At 40.7% G+C, this 24,109-nt stretch overlaps 1 protein-coding gene across 1 annotated transcript in view; it reads right to left on the bottom strand.

Moving 5' to 3' along the window:
* Nucleotides 1–23,845, bottom strand: part of ARHGAP10 (Rho GTPase activating protein 10) — a 153,481-nt gene extending 129,636 nt beyond the window's left edge. Inside the window, exon 1 of the mRNA XM_010576113.1 lies at nucleotides 23,659–23,845. Within this exon, the coding sequence (XP_010574415.1) occupies nucleotides 23,659–23,812 (154 nt within the window). The 5' untranslated portion in view covers nucleotides 23,813–23,845. The remainder of the gene's footprint in view (nucleotides 1–23,658) is intronic.
* Between the last annotated feature and the right edge of the window lie 264 nt (nucleotides 23,846–24,109).

The following is a 24,109-nucleotide window of genomic DNA, read 5'->3' as shown; positions in this document are numbered from 1 at the left end:
AGGAAAGAATAAATTAAAATGAAGGCAGGACACAGGCACAAACTTGGAGAGTATCTGCCTGACTCAACACACAGATGGCTAGTTTTAATTATATATAAAAATGTATTGCTGGATACACAGTGTAATCTATTCATTATATAAACAAGCTTAAAGCAGACTTTCATGACCCAAACGGAAATAGTCAATGCGTAGTTCAAAAGACTGGAATGAGATTGTCGTAGAACATTTAGTAATCTCACTTTTTCCAATTCTGTAATCTCTTTGTTTCATTACGCACTCTAGAGTATTAGGATGAGTTACACTTTATGTCACTACCACAGCATTATACTTCAGTCATAAGCACACAGCCCAACGAAGTGCTTGTGGGCTAAAGAGCGGAAAAGGTTTTTTTTATTTTATTTTCATGACACTGGAGGATGCCACCTAACCAACATGACAAGAATTACTCACATAAGGCATTTAGAGAGATACTGTGCAAATAAGTGTTGCACTGAATGGCATCTTGTACTACACTTGCACCACAAAAAAATGTAAGACCATGTAAACACCCCCCCCCGCCCCCCACTTCCTCCACCAATTCATTGAAGTAGGCTAGCAGCTCTGAAGAGCAGCACACAAAGGTCCAGCCAGCTCCCTTGCTTTCACATTATGAAGTAACATGTAATACACCCTCCCACAGCCAGATTCCACTTCAGAACTAAACACTGATGGCCTGTACTTTCATTAACTGCCATCTTGTTGATCCTGGAGCATTTAACACATTCAAGAGCCAGAACAAAGTTCAAACCAGGTTGATAACTCCTGCACATGTGACTGCTGAGCATTTGAGCTGGGGAAAGGCCTACACGCAGAAAGAAAACCTCTCTGCCCTGGTTCACCAAGTATTTCCAAAGGTAGATCAGGGAAAACTTGAAAGTGCATTTAGTGCAATCAAAAAAGCAGTTTGAAACACAGAATTCACTTCTCAAAGGGTCTAACTGGCAGAAATACATGCAGTTAGCATCAGTTAGCATCCTAAATCAGTATTTGATAAGGCAGCTCTAAAAGTCTTTGTATCCATTACTCCCATCTCCACTAGTAGCATTAGGAGATGATGTGTGCAAATAGACTTAAAAAAACCAAAAGAAATTTTTCTTTTTTTGAAACACTGATAGAACTGAGACACTATTTTGTGACATAAAGCACGTACACATAACACCAACAGGATTTATTTTCCAAGAAAGACTATGTATTGGAAACAGTGAGTTGATAATTTAATCAAAATAGCACATTCAACAGACATACCTGAGAGCCCTGATCAACTTCCCCCATATGCAAATGTAACTCCACAACTAAACATGGGACCCAGATGCAAATGGCCACCCCTGGGTTTGTGCAAATCCTGCACCCATGGGAAAAGGGCCACCAAGGACACATGGTGCACATGGAGGAAGCAACCCACGGCGTGCATTCTTTGAAAAACCACAAGAGCAAACCGATGCAGCAGCATCGCAAGGAGAACTGGATTCAAACACGAAGCAAGTCTAACCTGCTGTTGGTTAAAGCTAAGTCATGAACCCACAGCAAAACATACGCAAAGGATGACTCCGACGACAACATTTATAGCGGCTCAGCAGCTGGCAAATGCCGCGCATGTCAGTGTCCTGTGCACACACCACACGGCTGAGAGTCCCTCAGCCGGCTGCCGCTTTCCCACAGCACTGGGCCATACCTTTTTCATTTGGGAAGAAGGTATCTGCACACTGCACGTCGCAAAGGTCTCTCTCTCAGCACACTCCTAGCTGCAAACTACCTGCCTAGCTTCCATATGCATGTCACAGTTTGAGCATCCCAAACTCAAAACAGCTGTGGTTAGGCAGGAATTTTGAAGGAGCAGGGAGCAATGATTTCATGCTAGTGAAATGCCCTGAGAAAATTTTAAAAAATGAAAGCAATGCGTGTCTACTAGTACTCAAGTAACTTGGCTTAAAATGTGTTTAAAAGTAGAAATACATATATTGAATTAGGAAAGCTGGCTTCACGTACAAAGCGAAAGAATGGGACTCGAGACTGGTTTATGTTCCAGCCCATGTATAGACTTTGACAAAGTCACTGACTCATACTGTGCCCCAGCTATTACACAGGAAGGTACCTCAGCCTCTAGGAGATCAGCAGGCTAAAATCAATTACTGAACAACATATTCAGCTATTCAGTTTGCTAAGTCTTACTCTCACCACTTCTGCTACAGATACATCGGTAATGAAAGCTATTTCACTAGAGTATACCTATGAATCTTAAATACATGGTTTTTTTAAAACAGTGGGTAAAACTTACACTGTTTATATGTTAAACAGAGCATTAGTTATTCTTCAGGAAAAAAGACAGACAAAACCACACTTAAAACCTTTGAAAAAGACATCTGTATTATAAAAAAATAGCACTTTCAGGACTAAGGGATCTATCTTTTCAGACCAATCAGTCTACAGGCACTGGCATAATCCCAACGCAACCAGGAGGCAGAACTGTAACAAATATTTAATCAGATCTTCCGTTATAAGAAATAGATAGCCACTATAAATCTTAACCTTGATGACTCAATACAGCACGGTTAAAGAAGCAGTAGGTTCAACTACATATAAAAAAATTAGTATCCTCATCACTACTCTTCATTCAGTTTAAATGTCAAACAAACCAAACTTACAACCTCATATTAAGGCTAGTGTCTTCATGTATAATTTAATTTCATTTCCTAACTGTATTTCACCATAACATTTTTAAAGGATTTTGTTTAAAAGTTCTTTTAATACCACAACAGAACAAAAACGGATGATGCTGCAACTCTACATTCACTTCTACATCATGTTAGACAAATGCACTAAGCTGTAATTTACAGTGAAGGTCTACTGCGTGGTAACTGCCAACAATTTTGGGGTTTATTATCCAGATCACCAGATTCGTATCTGACCTAGATCACATACAACTACACAGATGTTTAATCTTCCAGCTGCCAAATTCTTCATCACGCTATGAAGGCATGTCCATCAAGTCACATTCACATTGTGCAACTGTGTGAGATTAGTAAGTCAGTATTTATTATAAACTTTAAAAAGTTAGCAGTAAGAGGCTTATTTTAGTAACTTAGGACTCATGAAAGCTGGAGGCAGCTTAATTTTCTCATAGCTGCACCTGAAGTTCCTCCAGCATTTTCTAAGTATTAGCCTTTAATTAGAGAAAGAAGTTGTCACAGTTTCCGCTCTTGCATACCACGCTGTGTCACTGGTTCACTATATCCTCTTTGACAGTTAAACTACCTTCAGAACTTCTACAAATGTTGGTGTCCTCTTCTGTAGTACTGATACGATTCAACTCATCGAGGGGAGGGCAATTTCACTAGGCATCAGGCAATATGCTTCCCTATCCATTCTGCACACCCTCTTCACAGTGCACAGATTAGCTAGATATCAACTGGCAAAACCAGAAGGCATTATAGCACTTTCCAGGATATCCAGCCACCTTCAGGAAAAAAAGTATAGATGCTTGTATAAATAATATTCTAATATTTTTTTATAGCACTAGTTCTCTCATGGATCATTTCTTCATTCTGTGTAGTAAGAAACACTCTTTTCCTGACAAGTTTGATTTATACTTGTTTTTTAAAAAAAGAAAACAAAACGAACAAACAAAAAAGTCTAACAACATCACAGAAATCGGAGAGAAACAAAAAGACAACAAAAGGAAAAACCAAAAGAGCTAGCAATACACTAGGGGACAAAAAAAAAGTACCAATTCCTGTGATGCAACTTAAATAATATGCTGTGATACAGCCAAACAGACCAAATAAGAATAAGATGCAAACATTTGTTCCAGTTTATCTTCTGTTTATTTGAAACAGCAATGGGGCTGATGACTCAATCAGCCAGAATTAACACGTCTTCAGTGAAGCTTGACTAACCTCCTATCAGCTGGACCAAAGGAACCTCTGGCTGCTCATAATACAGCACTGCATCGAAGCAATGTAGCAGCCAGATTTGTATAATAAAGAATAGGGTGTGAGCGCGCCAGGTTATCGGCTGGAAGTTGCTTAGCTGCAAACCTAGCTTTTCTTTGGCATACTTTGTGCTTTCAAAGGGGTTTCAGTCACAGACATTCAAGTTCTCTCTGTGTCCAAGGCTTGAAAGAGTTTGAGAAAACTGGAAATACCAAAGGAAAAAAGGAAACTACGTATAATGCAAGTCACAAGCTCACCACATTTTTTTCTTATTTGTGTTTTCTATATTTGAAGTTTCATTCAACAGCAGGAATTTCATAATCCATTCTGTGGCTCCAAGCAAAACATTAATAGGCAAAGTTGTTTTGCTCAACATATGCAACTTCTGCTACCTGCAGGAATGTGTAATTCAGAAAAATGCCAAAGACTGTTCCAATCCCTTCTTTCCCTGAATTGTAAACTTTTTTTTTTTGAGCTAGAAAAGAAAAGAAGACACGGCCAACCAAATTAAAAAGCAGAGAAAAGAATCATGAAGACAATTGAGCAAATGGCCACATTTGGTTGAAAGCAACCACAACTGTTTCTGACTATATCCATTTAGCCTTTTTGCCACAGTAATGCATAAAGACTTTTCCTCTGATAGGGGGAAATGAAAATTAAGAAAGTCTTAAAGCTAGAAAGCAACAAAACACACCCATGCAAAGCTCTTTTAAAAGAAAAAAGACTCTTTACTCCAGATTGCATCATGTACTGATCTTCCCAGCATCTCTCTTAGGAATTTGCTTACAATATAAATAATTTCCATCTGAATTGCTTTAAAGCAGCTCTCTTTCATTTATTAGCAAGCTAAATATATTTTCATTTCTTAATATAAATGAGAAAATTTTGATGTACAGAACACAGGAAGGCAATAAGGGAACAGAAAATAATTCTACGTGCTTTTTCTTCAACTTAAAAGCCAGCATTTTCACATTGTATATTTCTTCTTCAGAAACGATACCAGTAGAAATCTCAGGTTGCTAGAGTATTCTTTTATCTAATGTGACAGTTAAATGATCACGGTCATGTTATCTGCAGTTCCAGCTATCAAGCACGAGGACATTTCTGCACACTTACGCTTTCGTTGCGTTCTTCTAAATTGCTTCCCTTGCCATTAAAGAAAGCAACAGCAGCACCTAACACACTGCATGACAGTGTTAAGTAATCCAACAATATAATCCATTAAAAAAAAAAAAAAAAAGAGGGGAAATGCTGGAGGTTAATGCTAAAGAAAAAAGATACATGGTTAAATGTTGCTGCACCTGAATTCCCTCAGCACTAGGAAGGATTGACAATATAGGCACTTTCTGTGACTATCAAATCAACATCAAGCTGTCTGCAGTATTTGACAACGTCTGCACATCTACCAATCTCTTCTTATCAAACAAGGAACATTCTTATACTCTAATTAAATATATAAATAACCATTTGGCATAGAAGAACTGTAATCTTTTATTTCAGCACAGAACAGACAAAATACCTACAAAACTTCTAGATGTTCTTTATGCAATGCTCCCTTCCCAAAAACAACACAGGCAACTCAATACAAACACATTCACTGCTGACAAGCCATGATTTGGCCACATGACCATCCCGCCTATATTTCAGGTATTAGCTATGTCAGACCTAATTATCAGAGACAGCTTGACAAGGTCTTTCACATTATTCAAAAAAAAAGGTGCAGTTGCCAAAGCTCTAGTGGAGGCCACGGTGTATAACAAATATCACCCAGCTCATCTGAGGCTTGTAGTTTTGCTGACAGTTTTTCTCCATAAATTACTCTACATAAATAATCACTGGCTAGCAAGCATCTAAGAGTACCATCAGGAATTCAGTGACCCACGATGTGTAAGAAATACTGCCTGTCATGTTTACAATCAAATGTATGAGGTTTTCTTTCTACCTGACTGCTACAGAAATGATACTGGTTTTAATTGTACCAATTGTGAAGGTTTCTCTGTCAGTTTGACAAGAGTGCTTCAGACTATTCCGCCCTCAACTTTAAATCCTGCAACTCAAATACTAGTCCTGTCTAGGAAAGGACAGCATATCAAAGAAGGTATATGGACTGAATTACGAGTTTTTCTGGTTAGTGAATTTTTTCTTCCCCTCTTTTCCTGTCATGGAGGAGGGGTACGCAGATATCAGGATGCAACACATAAGCACATATACAAATACCAGCAGGAGATCATAGGATCACAATATGAACGTTACTCACACTACCACGGCTTTCAGGTAGAAATACCCATCCAAAGTCATTAAACCTTCAGGCAATGTTTCAAGCATAACTGTCTAACTTAAGAGTACAAAGAAAATTACTCAAGGGGAAGCATACTGGCACATCTGATTAAGCAAGAGTCCAGTATAGTGGATACATGCTGCATGCTCATATATGCAAGACAGGAACACACAATATGCACTTTCCTCAGAGACCTTACAATAAAAGTTCTGCTATAATTTATACTTCGACTCCTTAGCTTCTGTACACAGAAAGGAGAGATTATACAAATAATTGTTTAAATAGAAATTACAGGTACCTCTTCCAGGAGAAGAGGCAGAGCAGGCAGGGAAAGCAAAAGTTCTGCAAGGACACAGGCGAACAAACACTGGGAAGCAGGCTCTAGAATCGGTAGTCACGTACAGGTTGTGTGAGACACCTCTATCTATGTCCAGGGTCTAAGAGCAAACCGATCTGTGCTAAGGACAGGTGACCTACCAATAGCATGGTAACACTAAAATTCAAATGTATACAGCGTGAAAAGCCATTTAAGCATACAAACTACCATGGCAGCAGGAGGGGGTTCCAGTGCCTGTCACTCTGCACCAAAACCTTCAGCACAGGACAATGTCTCTCACGGACAGGCTCTGGCCCTTACAGAAGCTGTATTAACTGGGGACTAGGGAGTTTGCACTGACAGCAAGAGATAACATCTAACCCCAGGCACAGTCCTGTAAAGCATCATTAGCTTTTCCTCTGGAAGCTCCAGCAGGGTTTTTCTACCTTCTACCATCACAGCTTTCCACCTAGCGTGCAAGGCTCAGAATACAAATGTGCATCTGAGTGAACATAGGCCCTCGGTACGTCTCAAATATTTGTTTCTTTTTTCATCCTTACTTCTTTAGAGGCACATTTAAAGCTGGCAGTGCAACTTTTACTAATATATGTTGCTGACAACAATAATGCTCACAGAAGTACTGTGTAACTGTGGGGTGATGCAAGAGAAAGAAGAGGTGCACTGGGATGTCAAGAAGAGACCAAAGTTTGAAGGGAAAGAAACCTCCTAAGAAAAATAGAGAGAAGGTCACATTCACTCCTTTGTGAAGACCTCTTTGTTCCTGTGGCCAAAATCCACAGCACAACATTACAGCTTTTCTCCAGCACAGCCCACTCTTTCAAAGCAAGTGATTTGATCTCATATTTATTTAGAGTATAGAGTTAGCAATAACAGAAGCAAATTAAAAACAAACCTGAGTATCACAAGCTGATCCCTCCTATTTCTACATCACAGCAAGCTATACCACAAGGTAAAGTGTACCAAAGACCAGCCTGGGAACCTTGGACAAAGGTAGTAAGGTAAGTTTTGAACAATGTTCACAGTGGCATAGATTATATAGAACTGAGGGCAGAAAATAGATGGTGATTTCCTAATTAAAGTCTGGTAAATGAACAGATTTTTTCCCCACAGAAATTACTTTCTCTCAGTAAAAGATATATAAAATCTTTACCTACTCCTGTATTTAAAACTTTAAACAAAGTGCCATCAAGAGAGATGAGACAAATAGTTCACATACAGTTAGCTATCTGGACACAAAAGGAAAAGAAAAGCACTCATGTTTTCTTTCTCATATAAAGTGGGGGGGAGGGGGAGCGCAGGGCAGAAATCTTCCCCAGCTACCTGTCTCAATTCAGAGACCAAATCCCAAAACAGGCATCTGCAAATGGGAACCTCTGCACAAATAGTCCTCTTGCATTCTTGGTCTGATGTCAACTCAGAGCACAACCATCCTCTTTTCCTTATTAGTAACAGAGATTAAGAAACCGCTTTATAAGGCAAGTGATATTACTAATAGCAATTTACCTTAAAAATCGAAAACTTTTTGACTATCAGCAACTTACTATTAAGCTGGCTTGCTTACTGTTGCCCCTGAAAAAACCCAACTTGCTTCTAATTCTCATTTTGACATCTTCTTTCCCATTGGCATAAACAAAAGCCACACTGGTTTAACATACAATTTATAATCCTCACTCCTGGTTTCCAAAGATTCACACTACTCTAATTAAAGACATTTGTCCATAACTAATTAATGTAAAACAGTGGAACTAAGCAAGTAAGATTTAGATTTCAGTTCAGTGAGAGCCACCTGTTTTGTGTTAGGGCAAGCCTTGAGTTAGAATTCAGTTGCAGGGTTTTCAGATAATTTTTATTTGTTATTAGTTACCACTGTCAAGACACAGGAAAATAAGGATCCAAATATTCAGTCAATTACTTTTAGGGCTGGGTAGCAGCCAGCAGGAATACTCATTACTGGGTTCAGCGAGGGTCTGCCAAATGATGAGAGATGTTAGCATCGGCAGGGAAAATTTCCTTTCTTGGCTTGTATCTGCTAAATGCTGCAGACACCAAATTAGGCCTAAGGATGGGTCCAGAAGGAACAACTTAGGGCTAAATTTAGGACTGTCCTAAGCAGTAACCGTCTGTTAGGACACAGACTAAGTTGGTAGGGTCACTGAGATAGGAAAAGGAGAAAAGTGAGCCAAAACTGGCAGTGAGCTTGGAAGGGTGCAGCTAGCCATGCCCGCGTCCGAGGCAGACTGAAGCAAGCAGGAGCACAGAGGCAGGACTAAGTCAGGGGACCACGACCCGCGCCAGCAGCAGGGCGAGCATCCGCGCAGGGTGGGACAGCCACCTGCACCTTCAGCCCAAAAGGACTGCTAGGCACAAGGTGACGTTTGGAGAAGCCAAAGCCACTGTACTATGGCTAGTACAGCGTCTGTAGATCATTGCCCGACTTGATGTAGTTCTGGAATTGACCGCTGGATTTGGGGTACGTTTCCAGCCAGCAGAAGCCCACATGTTCCCGATTCTAACAGGGCACCAAGAAAAGCACAGTCCCAGGTCCTTCACATTCCAGAAAGTACAAAGAATCAAACCGAGGCAGTCACCACCTTGCTGGAACATTTAACATGACTGCGTGCTAAAACCAAGCATTTAAAATCCAACACATCATCTTCAAATCTGCAAGCTCCTACATCAAAACAGTTCTGATCACTGCTTAGGAAATTGAATGGGTAGCCTGAAACTGTCAGACAATTTGCAATACATTCCCAACATCCACAAGCTGTTTTACAAAACAGAATATTCTAATGCACGGGTAATAAGGTTAAATGTCAGGGCCTCCTAATTGCTAACTCCATCTCCAATAAAGACTTGATGTGCAATCTTATCTAATCACTTGGTCTCTCACTTCACCCATCTGTAAACAGAACTAGCAGCCCAACCTACTCCACAGGATGTTGAAAGGCTAGCATCTAAAATGCTTTGCGCACTTCGGATTTTTTTTTTTCCTAAGTGCTATATAGGTTAAGAGGTTTGTTTGTTTATTTTGAAGACTAATCTTGTATTTATGCATTTTAAAGTGTACATACTTTACATGACAGAAAAAAAAACCCCAATGCTATAAATAGAACACCGGAAACCATTACCAAGAATTTAAAATGGATTGTGACTTGGCTGATCATAAGTAAGCACTCAGCTTTAATTTTCCTGATGATAGCTCCTTCTACTGGGTTTTTCTAGTGGCAACCCTAAACAAGGAACTTCTCGCTATCAAGAATCCCTACCACACCAAGCTGTTTACTGCACGATTGTAAGGCAAAGCAGGAACTCAGGTAGGAGGGGAATTCCTTAATTATTTCATATCACTAACAGCATGCAGAAGGATTAGTCATTGCTAGACAGACATGCTTCATTTTACTTAGCCACAGAGCAACAACTCTCAATTCTACCCATCACATTCATTACCCACTTACAATGGTAAGTGCGTATCTTACTGGAATCAAAACCATTCTAAAAAAAAACATTAAACCAGCTCACAAACGTCATCATAACTTAAGAAAACAAACCAAAATTAATTAAACTGTTTAATGACTCCAAGGAATTCTCAGCTCCCCATACTCCACACACCACTAAAATACTCCTGTCTGTGGGCTTTGATCCAGAAAGCATCAAAAGTCCAGAAAGCATCAAAAGACAGTTTGTGAAGTGACTGCTATAAACCAAACCCAACAGGTTTAAGCACACAAAAAACACAGGCAGAAAAGGAAAACAAATGCGCAAATTCACTCAATAACCATTTATTGATGAAAGCTATCACAGTAATATTGCAATGTTGTACAAAATAATATGGGTTGGGGGGGGTGTCCTGGAAAAGATTAGAGAATCCTTCAACTGAAAAGGCTGAAGGAAATTGCACTAGAGAGCATTATAATGGGTCCCTCTCTGGAAGCAAAGGAACCACAAATAAGCAAGTAACTTCAAAAAACAAGCAAGCAAGAAACCCCACCACACCCCTCCTCAGAAGAGGACTGACATGCTGTCTGACGTTACTGATTACTGACATCAATGTATTCCATCCGCTACCTTTTAGAGCTATAAAAGCCCTGTTTTTTCCCACCTAATTGTTCTCCTGTCAGTAAAAACTCAACTGACATTGGCAACGCTGGAGGTTTTGTAAGGGAGGGATGCAACTAGGAGACATGGCAGTTTACTCCAGGGAAAGAAAAAGAATAAAAAAAGCCTAGGAACAACATTCCTATTGATTTTGCCATTAACTTGCCAGCAGGGAACCCTCTCCTTCGTAACATCAGTGGCTTGCAGCAATGGCATCACCAGACAGCATTCATTCTGTTCTTGCTCTTTGAGTAAATTACTCCTACTCGGTACATTACAACTGAGTAGGAAAGAGCAATGGCAGATGCATTGAAGCAAAGGAAAAAATTTTAAAAATCTAAACCATACCTTTTCCAAAGCCTAGCAAGGGATTAGGGGTATATACTTCACAGAGGACTTGATTCAGCCTTTACTCTGTCCTAGTAGCTCTACCCCAAAATTTCTTAGGAACCCTGAGCATGCCTCCATGTTAGCTATGTGCTAAAACACATGCTATTGGACCTTTCCTACTCTTCTTTAATATTCGAGCTAGAACAGTCACATAGGTTTGCTCTATAAATTTTCACCAGAACAGACAGGTAAAGACATCAAATGAGGTAGAGGAGGCAGCACTCTCTGGCAGGCTACAGCAAGAATCATCTAAAAAGTCACACTATGAAGACCTCTCAGAAGGGAGACAGAGAGAGGAGACAGAAGCACAAACCACTGAGCTAATGTCAACTATTTTCCAAGCAAAATTCCTTCCTGGCATCCCCCAGTGCCTCTGCTTGTCACTCAGGAAATGCTACCCCAACCCACCCGCCCAGGCACTCAGAATGAAACTCGGCAGCTGCTCATATCTCTCTCAGCTACTAAACTAATAATAGTGTCCAGGAAGCAATGTTCCAATAAGGCCATTCAACAATGTCCTCATGAAATGTGAGACCAGCTCCTGACAACTATTAAAATATAGGAATTTTCCATATTTAAAAGAGAAACTGAAGGAGAGGGCCTCAGGAAAAAAATTTCCATGAAGAACGGCATCCTTACTCAGACGATAACTAACTCCCTTTATGCTTAAAGACACAAATTATCTTCACAGTTATTTACTTTCAAATCTGAGACATCAAAAGCATATGATCCCTTTTGTCTGCTCACAAGCCTTCAATGTCCTAAATGCAAGCAAATCATAGCTATTACAGCAGAAACAGAAAGCTTTATTTATAAAAGCATTGAAACTGAAACAAATGTTGATAGATTTGTTTGGGTTTTGTTCAATGCTTTGGGGGCATCTGAGATTTTTGTTTCAAGAGGGGCTTTGCTTGTTTGTTTCTGTTACATGCTGCTTACAAACACTGTCAAGTTCCATTTAGAGAAACTTTTCTCTGTACCAGAGAGAAGCGTAGGAGAGGAGCTATCAGATGAATTGCTAATGTGGTCCAAGTTGCTTGCTCCATCCAGAAGACGACTGCTACTTTTCTTGACTGACATCTTAATTCCTAATTTTAATTTAAAATGCACTGATAGTAATAATGCCAAACTAATTTTCAAGAAGGCATCAAAGCCATCTTCCTTGTAAACACTTTAAATGAAAGAACTACAAAGAAGTACAAGAAGGAAAAAAAACCTTCTCAATGAAGCGAGCTTTGCAGTAACTTTACAAATCTGAAGTGGATTTCAGTATGTCCACGGAGCACTATAACAAGGTTGGCATACCTAAGTTTTACTTCACATATGGATACTTTCTATAAAAAAAGTGAGTGACGATATGCTATAAACCTTAGAAAAGCCAAACTGTTGACTTAAATTTCTACTTGAATAATCTGCATGGCAAGGGCAGAACAGCTGCTTTCTGAGTTCATACTGCCATGCCCTCCATACTGTGATGTCTGAAACATGATTGTAGGAGAATACAGCACATTCTCCTATCAGATTCTTTATTAAGCTAATTTACTTGAAGAGGATAAAAAAAGTTTAGAACTACTGCTCAATTCAAAAATGACTACAGAAAAAGAGCAGTGGGTGCAGTCTCACATAATGCAGAAGGGACTGATATACAACACTTCTCTATGACATTTCAATATCTGTGAAATGCTTTATAGATAAACATCCCCAAGTTTGAGGCAATAGCTTAAATAGTGACAGAAAAAAAAGATATAAAAAGGCAAAGGACTTGCCCAAAGCTGCTCCCAAAGTCACTTCTCCAGACACAGCTTGCTCTTCTGTTCATACCATAAAATTACCCATGTATATGAAAAGACAAAACATTTTTGGCTTTAAGGGAAGAAGCTTGGGATGAAGGAATGAAGACATCATTCCATTAATTTAATTCACTTGTTTGCTGCTTAGTGTCTGGTCAGAACTGTGCAAATAAAAAGCTCTATCACTACACATTCTTTTTTTTCATGTTATATTACACAAGACTCAAATCAGTTACTAAAGGAGTAAGTAGTTCTCTATACAGGCAGGATGTGGAGGGGAAATGTAAGCTGCATTGTGCTTGCCTCCAGATAAAAAGCTAGTTGTATAAAAGATGAAAATTTCACCCCTCTAATTTCACTAACCTCGCAGACATGAACCATATCCACTACAGAAAGATCCTCAGGACTGACAGCAACCTGTAGCAGCAATAAAAAAAAAAAAAAAAAGCCCTATATACAAATTATGTTGCACCAAAACATAAGGTATTTTTGTAACTAAAACAGAGGAATTCATACCTAAGATACATTCCATTTACAAACATATGAAAGTGATTAATGGAGGCAGGAAGGGAAATAAAATTTCCAGGTAAGTGTACACAAAGAATCATTTCTGTTGAGTCTCAAAGCTACATTTTCAAAATAATATTTGTATCTAAGACAGTAGCTTGAAGAACTTCTCCTTCTTAAATACACACATTAAAAATCATTCTCTACTAGGTCAATCATCATGATTACTAGGCCAGATATAGACACAACCCTTCTCCTGGGTCTTCCAAGCTGCTAGTCATTAGATCTCAACCCTCCAGGAGGGCATTTCCAGTTGTCAATTCCCTCCAAGCAGGTTACACTACTTGAGCACTACCTAGAGATAACAGCCACCAGTTCTCCAGTGCTTGGGCTCTGCAACAGACGGATGAATCTTTCCAAGACAGAGAACAACATATTTCAGCTCTTCTTAAACCATAGTATCCTGTCTTATCTAGGTTTAATATCTCCTTTGGTTTTGCTCTAGGCCCTCAGCAAAGTTCATCTGAACAGAGGACCAAGTTCCTACACATGAGATTCAAGGGTGTAACACAGACATTTCCTTAGTTCATTATATTAACTACACAAAAACTTGAGCCGAATGTCTGCAGCTTAGCCCCATTCCTCCATAAAACATAGCAAAAGACTGCAGTAAGAGGAGAGAAACAGGTGCCGACAATAAATTTTTATGCTCAACTAGCTAGTCCCCTACCCCTCAAGGAGGGCAGCCTTCCCCCTCAGGTGCAACCCTACAGAATCCCATGGGAAGAGCACTGATGGTGCTTGGTAGACACACAGGTGTGTTTTGTAAAAAGAAAAAAAAAAGGGCCATGGGACATAGGAGTGTTTGCAGATTATTTTTAGCATTAGATTTTTCTACTTCTATAAGTAAAAGAAATAAAAAAGGATGCACTACATCCAGGTAATTTTATTTCTTTTAGCAAAGGTGCTGAATCCGCTGGAACAGGGGAAGAGTTAGGCAAGAGCACAACAGAAATTTGAAACTGTGCATTTTGAAACAACTGAAAGCATAAAGGAAAATGAGGCACAATAAAAGTACATTAATATTACCACAGAGCAAGAGTGTTTAACAGCAGACTGGAAGAAAGTCAGCATTGTTCCAGAAAAGCTTGGAGGCTGAAGAGTTGAACAGACAAAAGCTTTGGAGAAACAGTCATTTGGCTTGTAACTGAGCTTGTCAATTGGACCAGACCTTTTTGACAGAGAGAGCATACAACCTGATATTTTAACAGGAAAAAAGTATTGACAAAGTAAATTATACTGTTTTGTTCTCAGAGCACTGATGTGTTTCAAAGGCTGAAACTATGCAGCATTCACAGTCTGTTAATCCACATAAGCAACAAACTCAGCCCCATGACAGATTTCTAAGAACAGTGCCCCACTACCAAAATGGTATTTCGAAAAATTTTTCTCAAGTCCTTGGTGACCTGGCAGCATGCTCCCTCCAGTTGTTTGCAAGATGGTGGGATTTTTTTTGAAGAAGCACTTTCTAAGCAATCATATTTTCATTTAAGTCTGCTATAAGTTTCCTTATCAATTTTTTTTTGTTCCATCATACCTACATTCAAATATTATTCATATTTTTCAAAGCATGTAACTCTTTCTAATGACTGACAAAATCACAGATTAAGACAAACAAGCAAAAATAAGGTGCTCTCCCTCTGCTTGGGAAGAGAGCCCAAGTTTTGAGATTTGATAGTTTATAGTCTAATTTTTCTTAAGGCTGAAATGCTGCAAGTGCAACACAGGCTCCAGATTCTTCCCCATGAATTCATTCCTCACTTCTAAGTCCACACGCATCAGCCTAATGGAGGAAATGGACAAATTTCGAAGCTAAAAAACACTCACCAGCAACAAAGCAGCTGAGAACCTACTGGACACCACACGCTACAACATCCTCCAAGGCCCAGGTCCGATACACAGTCCTGCTCAGTTTCATCCCGGATACTCAGTTTTCCTTGCCAAATTAAACAAAGCATTTTTTTTCCTCTTCAAGGACATGCAGTCCCAACCAGCCAGGTGTACATACAGAAGCTGGAGAGAACTAAGGGAAGCTGTAACAACCAGATCTACCGAGAGGCAAAGCGTTCTCTCTGACCTACCTAATGAGCTGATAACTCTCACCTGCCCAGTCCTCTCAACTGAAGAGGTAACAACAGGACCTTTATTCAAAGGTGCAGGCAGTAGTAAAACCACAATCCATTTAATAACACTGTGATTTTCCATCTCTGTAAATTATTTTTCCCTCCCGCTGCTCCTTTCCCACAGAGGACAACCCCAGCATGAATGATTTACAGGAACTTCTGATTTGGCCTTGGCCTGCGATGGCCACATAGCTTCCGAGGGCCTGGATGTTTTCTCTCTATTTTTATCTTGAAAGATGAGCAAACACACAGGAGGGAAAAGAACAACAAGGGAAGGAAATAAAAACAGAGCAAAAAGGAGTAAAAGGCATTCACAAAGTACAGGGTGGCTGCAAGAAGATCCGTCCATAGGTGCAAGTAGGTATGGAAAAATGACAACATGACAACGAGGTTGTCTGCCAAAAATTGCCAAAAATGTCTGCTTAGAAAAAGAACTTGAGAATAGCATAAACCCAGCCACAGAATTCCCTTTCCAGTATCTTCCTTCCCAGTGAGATACCTAAACATGCACTTTGGATAGCAGGCATACATCTATCAGACATACAACGTGGGGCATCTTAAATGGCAGCCACTGTAGCTGCCCTCTCTTCTAGCAAAGTCACACCCAGGGGGCACAACCTCCACAGGAGCTGCTGGGATGGAGCACATGTGCCTACCTCAACTCACTGCAAAAATATGACGGCTTAGTTTAAACTTGGCAAAAAAGATGGGTTTGACTTAGCAACAAGACAGATTTTGGGTGCTGATTAAAACTGACAACTACAGTGGGTAGCAGCAATCACCAGCAGAGAGAGATGTTAAATTCCCTAAGGAGTAGTTTCTTAAACTATTCTGCCAATACGCGCGCAAGCTCATTTGAACGTGTATTTTACACTCACTAGATATTCCAGGAAAGCAGTCAACTGCTCAAAGTGTATTAATTTGCCAACTCAAAAACACGAAGACTTTTAAAAGATGGTCAAAACACTGAGCATGTCATAACATCTCAAGAACAACTGTCATAGAACAACAGCAAATCTGGTCTGGAAACTCAGAAAAGTGGCATTAGACCCAAAAGGAAATCCCATCAAACATAAGCAAGTCATAAAAATTATCTCAAAAAGCCACAACCCACCCTATCAAAACATTAAGCATATTGCCAAGATTCACACACTGTGGACTATCTCCCTCAAACAGCCAAGCCTCTGCTTTTTAAGTTAACATGTTAAGTGCTGCAGTAGTGACTGAAGATGGTATTGCAAAACAAAAGCACTAAAGTCAATGTAAACTATATATGTTAATTATGTAACGTTAAAAAACAGCTGGAGAGGAGAAGTACTGGGATGCAGCTCTTCCATGCCATTCCAAAACATGTTTCCAAGCGCTCCCTGTCCAAAGTGAGGGCAGAGCACCTGGCCTGTATACCACTCCCCTTGCTGTACATCAGGAAAAAAACCCCATAGCACTCCAGGGCAGGTTGTCTCCCTTCCCTGCCCCCTTAGAAAAAAATCTGTACCGATCAGAAAGAGATGTTCTGCCTCACTAAGGACCATGAAGTTGATTTTAGACTGAGTTAAGAACTGGTATTGGTGTCCTAAGCGCTGCTTGTTAAAATTTGCAACATTTTTGCAATAAAGAGCTGGCAAGCAAAAGGTAATTTTAGGAACAGCACACACCTGCATGCAGGCTGAGCAGTGGGTCTATTTTCCTTTATTTAATTGCAAGCAGGTGATTGCACTTTACAGACTGTAGGGCAAATCCATCCTTTTTTCCAACTCCTTAAGATGGATTCAGATTCCATAAAATTCAATACTATGTTTCTAAAAGGCTTGTCATTAAAAAAGAAAAATATCAGGAAAAAACTTTCCAACATTATTTACCAGACAACTTCTCTAAAAATTGCAAACCACTGTACTTATTTCTACTGTTTTTGTCCTGAAGACTGACAATGATACTAATCACTGGTGTCCTCTTTAATGCCCGCTTACACAGTATCTAAGCTTAAAAATGACATATTTCCCCAAAACGATTAAAAAACAGAATTACTTCATTCAACAACAGTCACATCTCTTGTCACTGAAAAATATCCAGGTAAATTCATGAAAATTCTTATTTTTCTGAAATCCCATCTTCTAGTTCACTAGCACAATGCTCTACTTTTAATACAGAAAAAAAAAAAAAATGAACAGTGGAACATCTACAGGACAAAGAAGGTAATGGAGCTAGTTAGTAATCCAAGCTGAAAAGACGTGATTCAAGATGACAAACTGGCATCCTCCACAGAATGAGCTTGACACTTTTTATAGCTACTGACACAGTAATGAATGCTTTACTTTGGGTGGAGCTAACACAATGTTCTGCAGAGTATTTTCTTAAAAGAAAGCACTTCCCTGATCCTTATACAGAAGCAACTTTATCTACACGCAGAAAAATAGTACTGTCTTAGTTAATTAGGCCCTAGCTGTGGCAATTATCTTGAAGGGAAGGGAAAAGCAACATTCTACTATGTTTTTATAAGCAGTTCTTTAAGGGAAAGCTGCATCAGATGGCCCCAAAGTAGCTGTCTGCCTTAGTTCTCTAATGTTTCCATTATTGAGCTGAATTCCAATAGAAAGGTTTTTTTTAAAAGGTATATACTGCTCAGTAACCTTTACCATACAGGATCTAGAGCTGCCCTAGCAGTAATTTTTATCTAACTGTGCCCTACAGAGTATATTTCAAATTTAAATCTCGGAGTGTTCACTTAGAGCATTTATTTGCTTACTGTTATCACACCTAAAGATAACAGAAATTAAGCTCATTTTTGAGGTAGTAATTTAAAACTAAAACTGCTTTCTAAAAAGCTAAACGTAAAGATTTATTAATTTACAGCTCTCACTGAATTCAAGGTGAATTAATCTAAAATAGAGTCCTAACTAATCACTGCTGATTTAGGAAACTTTGCACACGAGTTCAGCTGAGGCCCTCTTACAGTATTCCTCGCTTCCCCCACCTTGTTAAATAAGAATGACATTAGTTTTTACTTGGTCTTTGGATTCTTTCTAAATCTTTAGTGAATGTCCATTTCTTTTCTAGAAGTTATTGACAAGTTCTATATTAACTGTTTTACCTACTTCTTTGACGTGTCAGAGTGTCAGTAGAACAACATTTCTGCTGCCGAAAATTCCTAAGATTTTGAGAGCTGGCACACATTGTACGTTCAGCTAAGTGGTTTCGCAAGTGCAGATTACACTAAGGAAAGCTTTAAAAAATGGACAATTACTGCTTAAGGAAAAAAAGCACCGTGGCTCTAGTGATCTGAGTGGCTTTAATGATGTGTTGTTATGTGGATTACAACAGTCTTTATGGTTACATAATAATATCCATCCCAGGTCAGACCAAAAGCCTACCTAGACCAGTTTCTGAGATGTCAACCACCACCACACACTAAAAGAACTGGCCAAGAAAAAGGAACAGGGGTTTGGCCAACTCAGACATCAGACTGGGTCTTGGGTTAGGTTCTTCAGTCAACTGAAAGGCTCAGCCTATTCTACTAGGTCAGAGATGGGATTAGGAATGGCTTTATTCCCATTGCCGACAAGATTTCCTGTCTGTTTAACTTCTTGATGGCAAACTTGTAAATGACCAGTGACTAATAACACCTCAGAGGAAACAAAAGAGAATTCACAATTTTTTTTCTCACAAATGCCGAAATACTCCCTGAAGCAAACCAGCATTCTTTAGTAACAATTATCAGTAACTCTTTATATTCCAACAAAGTCTTTCTACAGATAAAAGAAATTTGGTTCTTGTTCTGTATTCTGTCTGGAGGAGTGCAAGGAATAACCCTTCTGTAAAAAACATAAAACAAAAATAGCAATTAAAAAAAAAAAAAATCACCAAAAGCCTGAGAACACTGAGCTGCCTGCAGAGACCTGGGTAGCGAGGATGTCTGTTTTCCACCTCTGCTGCACCAAAACAATGGCCAAGACCTCACAGCACTGAGCTCACAACCCAAAACCTCAGAGTACAGGAGAAATCACCCTGCTCTCAGCCAAAATAGAGACAGCAATGTAATCAGGGACAGGCATACCCCAGTGAAAACCACACAATGGGGCTGCTGGGTAGCAAGTTTCTCAGGGTGCAATTGGAGGAAGGTGGCTACTCTGCATTCTAGCACAAGTGATAAGAGTATTTGAATACTGTAGTGCCCACATGGCAGCAGATGGTCCTTACTTGATGCAAGGCTCTATGATGCATTTTAGCCAAGAGGCCCACGTGGGGCACCCTTTCCTAAAAAACTTTGTCTAGGCTTCCCTTAGATGGGCACTGCATACGGACCACCCCTTGAAAGCCTCCTAAGGAACTCAACTTTTCTGTTTTCCCAGCTTCTTCATCTTCTGTCTTCATCAGCAGGTTACAAAGTCATTGCAGCTGCCCCAAACAGAATTCTGCTCTGATCTGAGCCTAAATCCAAGAATGAGAAGACTCTACTTTCAGGCATGTGGAATAGCTGTCAGCACACACTCACAAGTATCCTTTACAAACCCCCTGTGAGATGCCCAGGGTCAAAACCTTCACTCACGCTGGCTCTTCCTACTCCACCCGGAGGTCTCAAAAAAAGTGGCAGTTCCTGCTGTACATTTACAGAAACGTCTTGTCTCCAAAAAAACATCTTCAAAAGCCTCAAACAAATCTCACGCTCATATCAAGAGAGCAAGAGTCGGACCAACATAGGAAGAAGAACTCGGAAGCAAATACATAGTATTTACCCAGTGTATTATTTAGCTTCCAACAATTTGCATCTCAGAGAATTTAAGAGCTCAGAACTAACCTCTCAAGTTCCTTTCACGTTTCAGAATAAGGATTCTCCAATCAGGCACCTTTAGATTCAGTTTCTCTCAACAGAAGAACAACTAACTCCATCCAGAAGTTATTTATAAACTATTTTGATCCTCCCTTGTTTAACTGAACTGGAATGCCCTGAGAAATATTGCATTTCTATTTTAAAAGGCATATGTATATACTGCTTGTATTTACTAATCACTAACAGTGGAAAAAAAATTGTCTTTCTGTACTCCTTTTAAACATATTTAACTGTCATGAGAAAAGAAAGAGCCACCTATTGTTTATTCATCTTCCAATATTTAGCTTGAACTAGACAACTCAGTGATTCAAACCATTACACAGGAAACGAGACAGCTTTGAGTCGGTCTTTATCTTTCTATCAGATTCTTGAAACAACTGAAACTTAAAAGGGTGAAGATACACTTGAAGTATGCTTCATACTGGAAACTCAACAATTTAAGAATGCAAAAGATCCTTTTTTTCGTCATCGTCTTTTTTTTGTTGTTTTTTTTAAAACAGTCTAGTCCCATACTAACAAAATCAATTCTTCTGAGTTTTAGGTGGGAAATACACTCCCACGCAACTGAGGAGACAAATGGAAAGGAGCCAAAGAGAGGATCCACATCAGGTTACTCGTTTGTCCTGCAAGACACTGAGACTCCTGCGATTAGAGGGAGTGGTAGCAGTATCTGTTTCCCACCTCTCAAGATGTAACTCAGTGCAGGCATCATCACAGTGATATACCAGGCTGTCTGTCAAGCAGGAAGTGGGATCCATTCAATCACATCAGTTATTCACACCTAAAGAATCCTCGTGACATTTCTTGTAATCTGCTGCTTTACAGGTGAAATAAGGAAAGCGCTAAGGGAGGGAAACGCAGGCGGTCTCTAGTGCAGTCACTTCATTTCCCACAAATTTAAGAACAATAGTGCACCTATTACATTTTATAGCTCACTCAGAAAAGCTTATTACGTTCACATATCAATTAAAACAGATGTAAATTTTGTAATTTATCTGGTTCTAGAAACAGAGAAATACTTTAGCTATTCTTAAGATGACACTTATTGTTCAAAAGACTGAAACAATTTTCCAAAAATTGTAGTCAACTGCTGTCTAAGAGACGGTCACCTAAGCTCTCAAAACGTCCTGCTCTATTATCACATTCTCTAGATTGCAATAAGCCAGTCTTTGTGCAGAAAATGCAGTTTTGACAGAGGTAAATAGCTAGCTCTGCATCTAGACCAGTTCCTGAGCTTGGTTTTTGGAACAAGTATTAATCCCATTTGGTTTCCTGACAGCAAGCGAATTGGGTTCCTCAAAGAATTTAGATGCCGGTGTTTTCTTCTGAACACACAAGAAGGACCAATACCCTAACCACTGCCGGTTTAATGAGTTTTAACTCCTCCTTGTGTTTTCCTGGTTCAATTTGTCTTTTAATGTCTGTTGAACAGTGGCACTGTTTCACCAGTGGCAGAGGAAGACGACTCGGCTTCAAACCTGTCATGCAGGGCACTCTAAAGGAGAGAGACAACTACCAAAACCTGAAACGTTTAAGGCAGGATCTAATCTGTGTTTCCACTCCTCAAACAAGTATGCTGAAATGCAGATGTTTGTTAGAATAAGGTACAGCACTTAATCTCGAGAAGAAAATTTCTGACTGTCATCTCAGAAAGGAAGGAATTGCTTAGACCTGAACACCGGGCAGGACCTCAGATAGCTTCTCTAAATATTTTGCACGGGCTAGCCCTAAGTATTTCATCAAACACTCTCAGGCCAGGTGGCTCTGCTTGGCACGCTGACCCCCTTGGCTCCCACCACACACAGCTAAGCACGCCGAGCGCTGCACACCAAGCCAAAGTTAGCACGGGATTCTGCTGTGGATAGGAGGCGCGTACAAGTTAGGGCTTTCCTCACCACCATCAGCTCCACGCTTTCAAATTAAGTTCTGTATACGTAACTGTACATGAGAAACTGATGGTTTGGGCAGTTACCAAAACAGTGTTTAGATGCTTAAGGAATAGAAGCAAAGTGGAATGATTTCCCTCTACCATTCTTATCCAAGTTTAGGGACACTTTTTTACTTTGTACTCCAAGTTAAGATGATTTATACTGACACTTCAGGTCACAGATTTCAAATAATCCCCAAAGAACCCAATTTGCAATAACTGAATGTTAACTGGCCAAAGAACAAGAGTTACAAACAAGTGAAATTTTATATGACATTTTCTACCTTTTTTTACCCAGGCACATCCAAAAGAGACAATAACAGGAAAGAATGTTTCTTTATTTGCACAAAATGAGTTTTCTCAGTTTTTAAAACCCTCACCACATCCAGGCTGCTACACTGCTCAAACCATTGGCCAAATCCCTCTCAGTTTACTTTAAGGGAAATACCTTGAAAGCCTGATTCCCTGCCTTCAGAAGTTCTCCACGATACCAAAGATGAAGTACACTTCTGAGAACACAGTGCCAGAGCACTGCATTAGTGTTTTCTTTGACTAACTGGTATAGTCAATCACCCTACTAGATATTGAGGGGACTGCACTACTGTATCTTAAGTGGAAGAAATTACATTACCACAACACTACATTAAGAACATGCATTAACACGGTCATTCAAAGAAAATAACATGATTCCCACATAGATCACAGCATAACTAACCATATATGTATAAATATATATATATATGCAAAGAGTAAAATGCAAAATTAAAAAATGCCATCACATTTTAAGAGGCCAAAGACGCAGAACTGGTAACTGGTGCAGCCACCGCAGAACTGAAAGTCTGGTAATTCTTGAACGTACTTGAAATTTTTACAAAGGTGCGCTTTCAGCAGCCTCTTCACAGACTACAAATGTACATACACGTCCATGGCTATTTTGAAATACACGATTCACAGACGCCCAGCTTGCAACGCACCGGTAAAACCCGACACCGAGTCCTCTCGGCGGATTTAACGCAGCAGTTAGCTCACTTCGGGCTCGGCACCGCCAAACACCCGAGCCAGGCCCGGCCAAGGGAGCGGGCAGATGCGGCGGGCGTTGCAAGAAGCGGAGTTACCCAGCGCTGCTGCCGCTCCCCCTTATCCCCTGTCCGCGGCGAGGGGCTGGAGAGGACCCGCGTCCCCACAGCGGCTGCTGGGGGAGCCAAGGGAGAGGCCGGAGAAAGCCGGTGCAAGACTCGCTGCAACAACAGCCAAGCGCCGCCGGCTCAAAGGCGAAACCTCCCGGCGCCGGGCCCCGAGCCGCCGGGAGCCGCCCCCGCAGCGACCCGGCGTCTCCCCCCCCGCAGCCCTCCACTCACTTTTGGTGGCGGCGATCAGATTTTTCCCGTCCTTGAGCAACTCCTTGATAAACTTATTGGTCTTCTCCAGCTCGGCCTCGTGGGCTCGCACCCGCTCCCTGAACCAGGGGCTGTCCAGGTAGCAGTCGCTGAACTCCAGGGGCTGCAGTCCCATGGCTGCCGCTGCGCCGGGACTCGCCTCCCCGCCAACCTCTCCCGGCTACGCCACAGCAGCAGCGACCTCCTCGGCAGTCGCGGCGCAGCGGGCGTCCCCACGGCGCTGAGGCGGCAGCGGCGGCCACAAAGACAGAGCAGCGGCGGCCGGCGGCTCCCCCCGCGCAGGGCTGGGCGCGGGCAAAGGCGAGCCGAGCGGAGCGGAGCCGCCCTCCCCGCTGACTGAGGGGCGGCGCGGCACCGCTCGGCTCGGCACCGCTCGGCGCGGCAGGGGGGCGCTCCGCTCCGCGCCGGCTCC

The sequence above is a fragment of the Haliaeetus leucocephalus genome, unplaced genomic scaffold (genome assembly GCF_000737465.1).
Source record: "Haliaeetus leucocephalus isolate CR32 unplaced genomic scaffold, Haliaeetus_leucocephalus-4.0 Scaffold21, whole genome shotgun sequence".
Taxonomy (NCBI): Eukaryota; Metazoa; Chordata; class Aves; order Accipitriformes; family Accipitridae; genus Haliaeetus; species Haliaeetus leucocephalus.
This window is presented reverse-complemented; position numbering and strand designations above follow the sequence as displayed.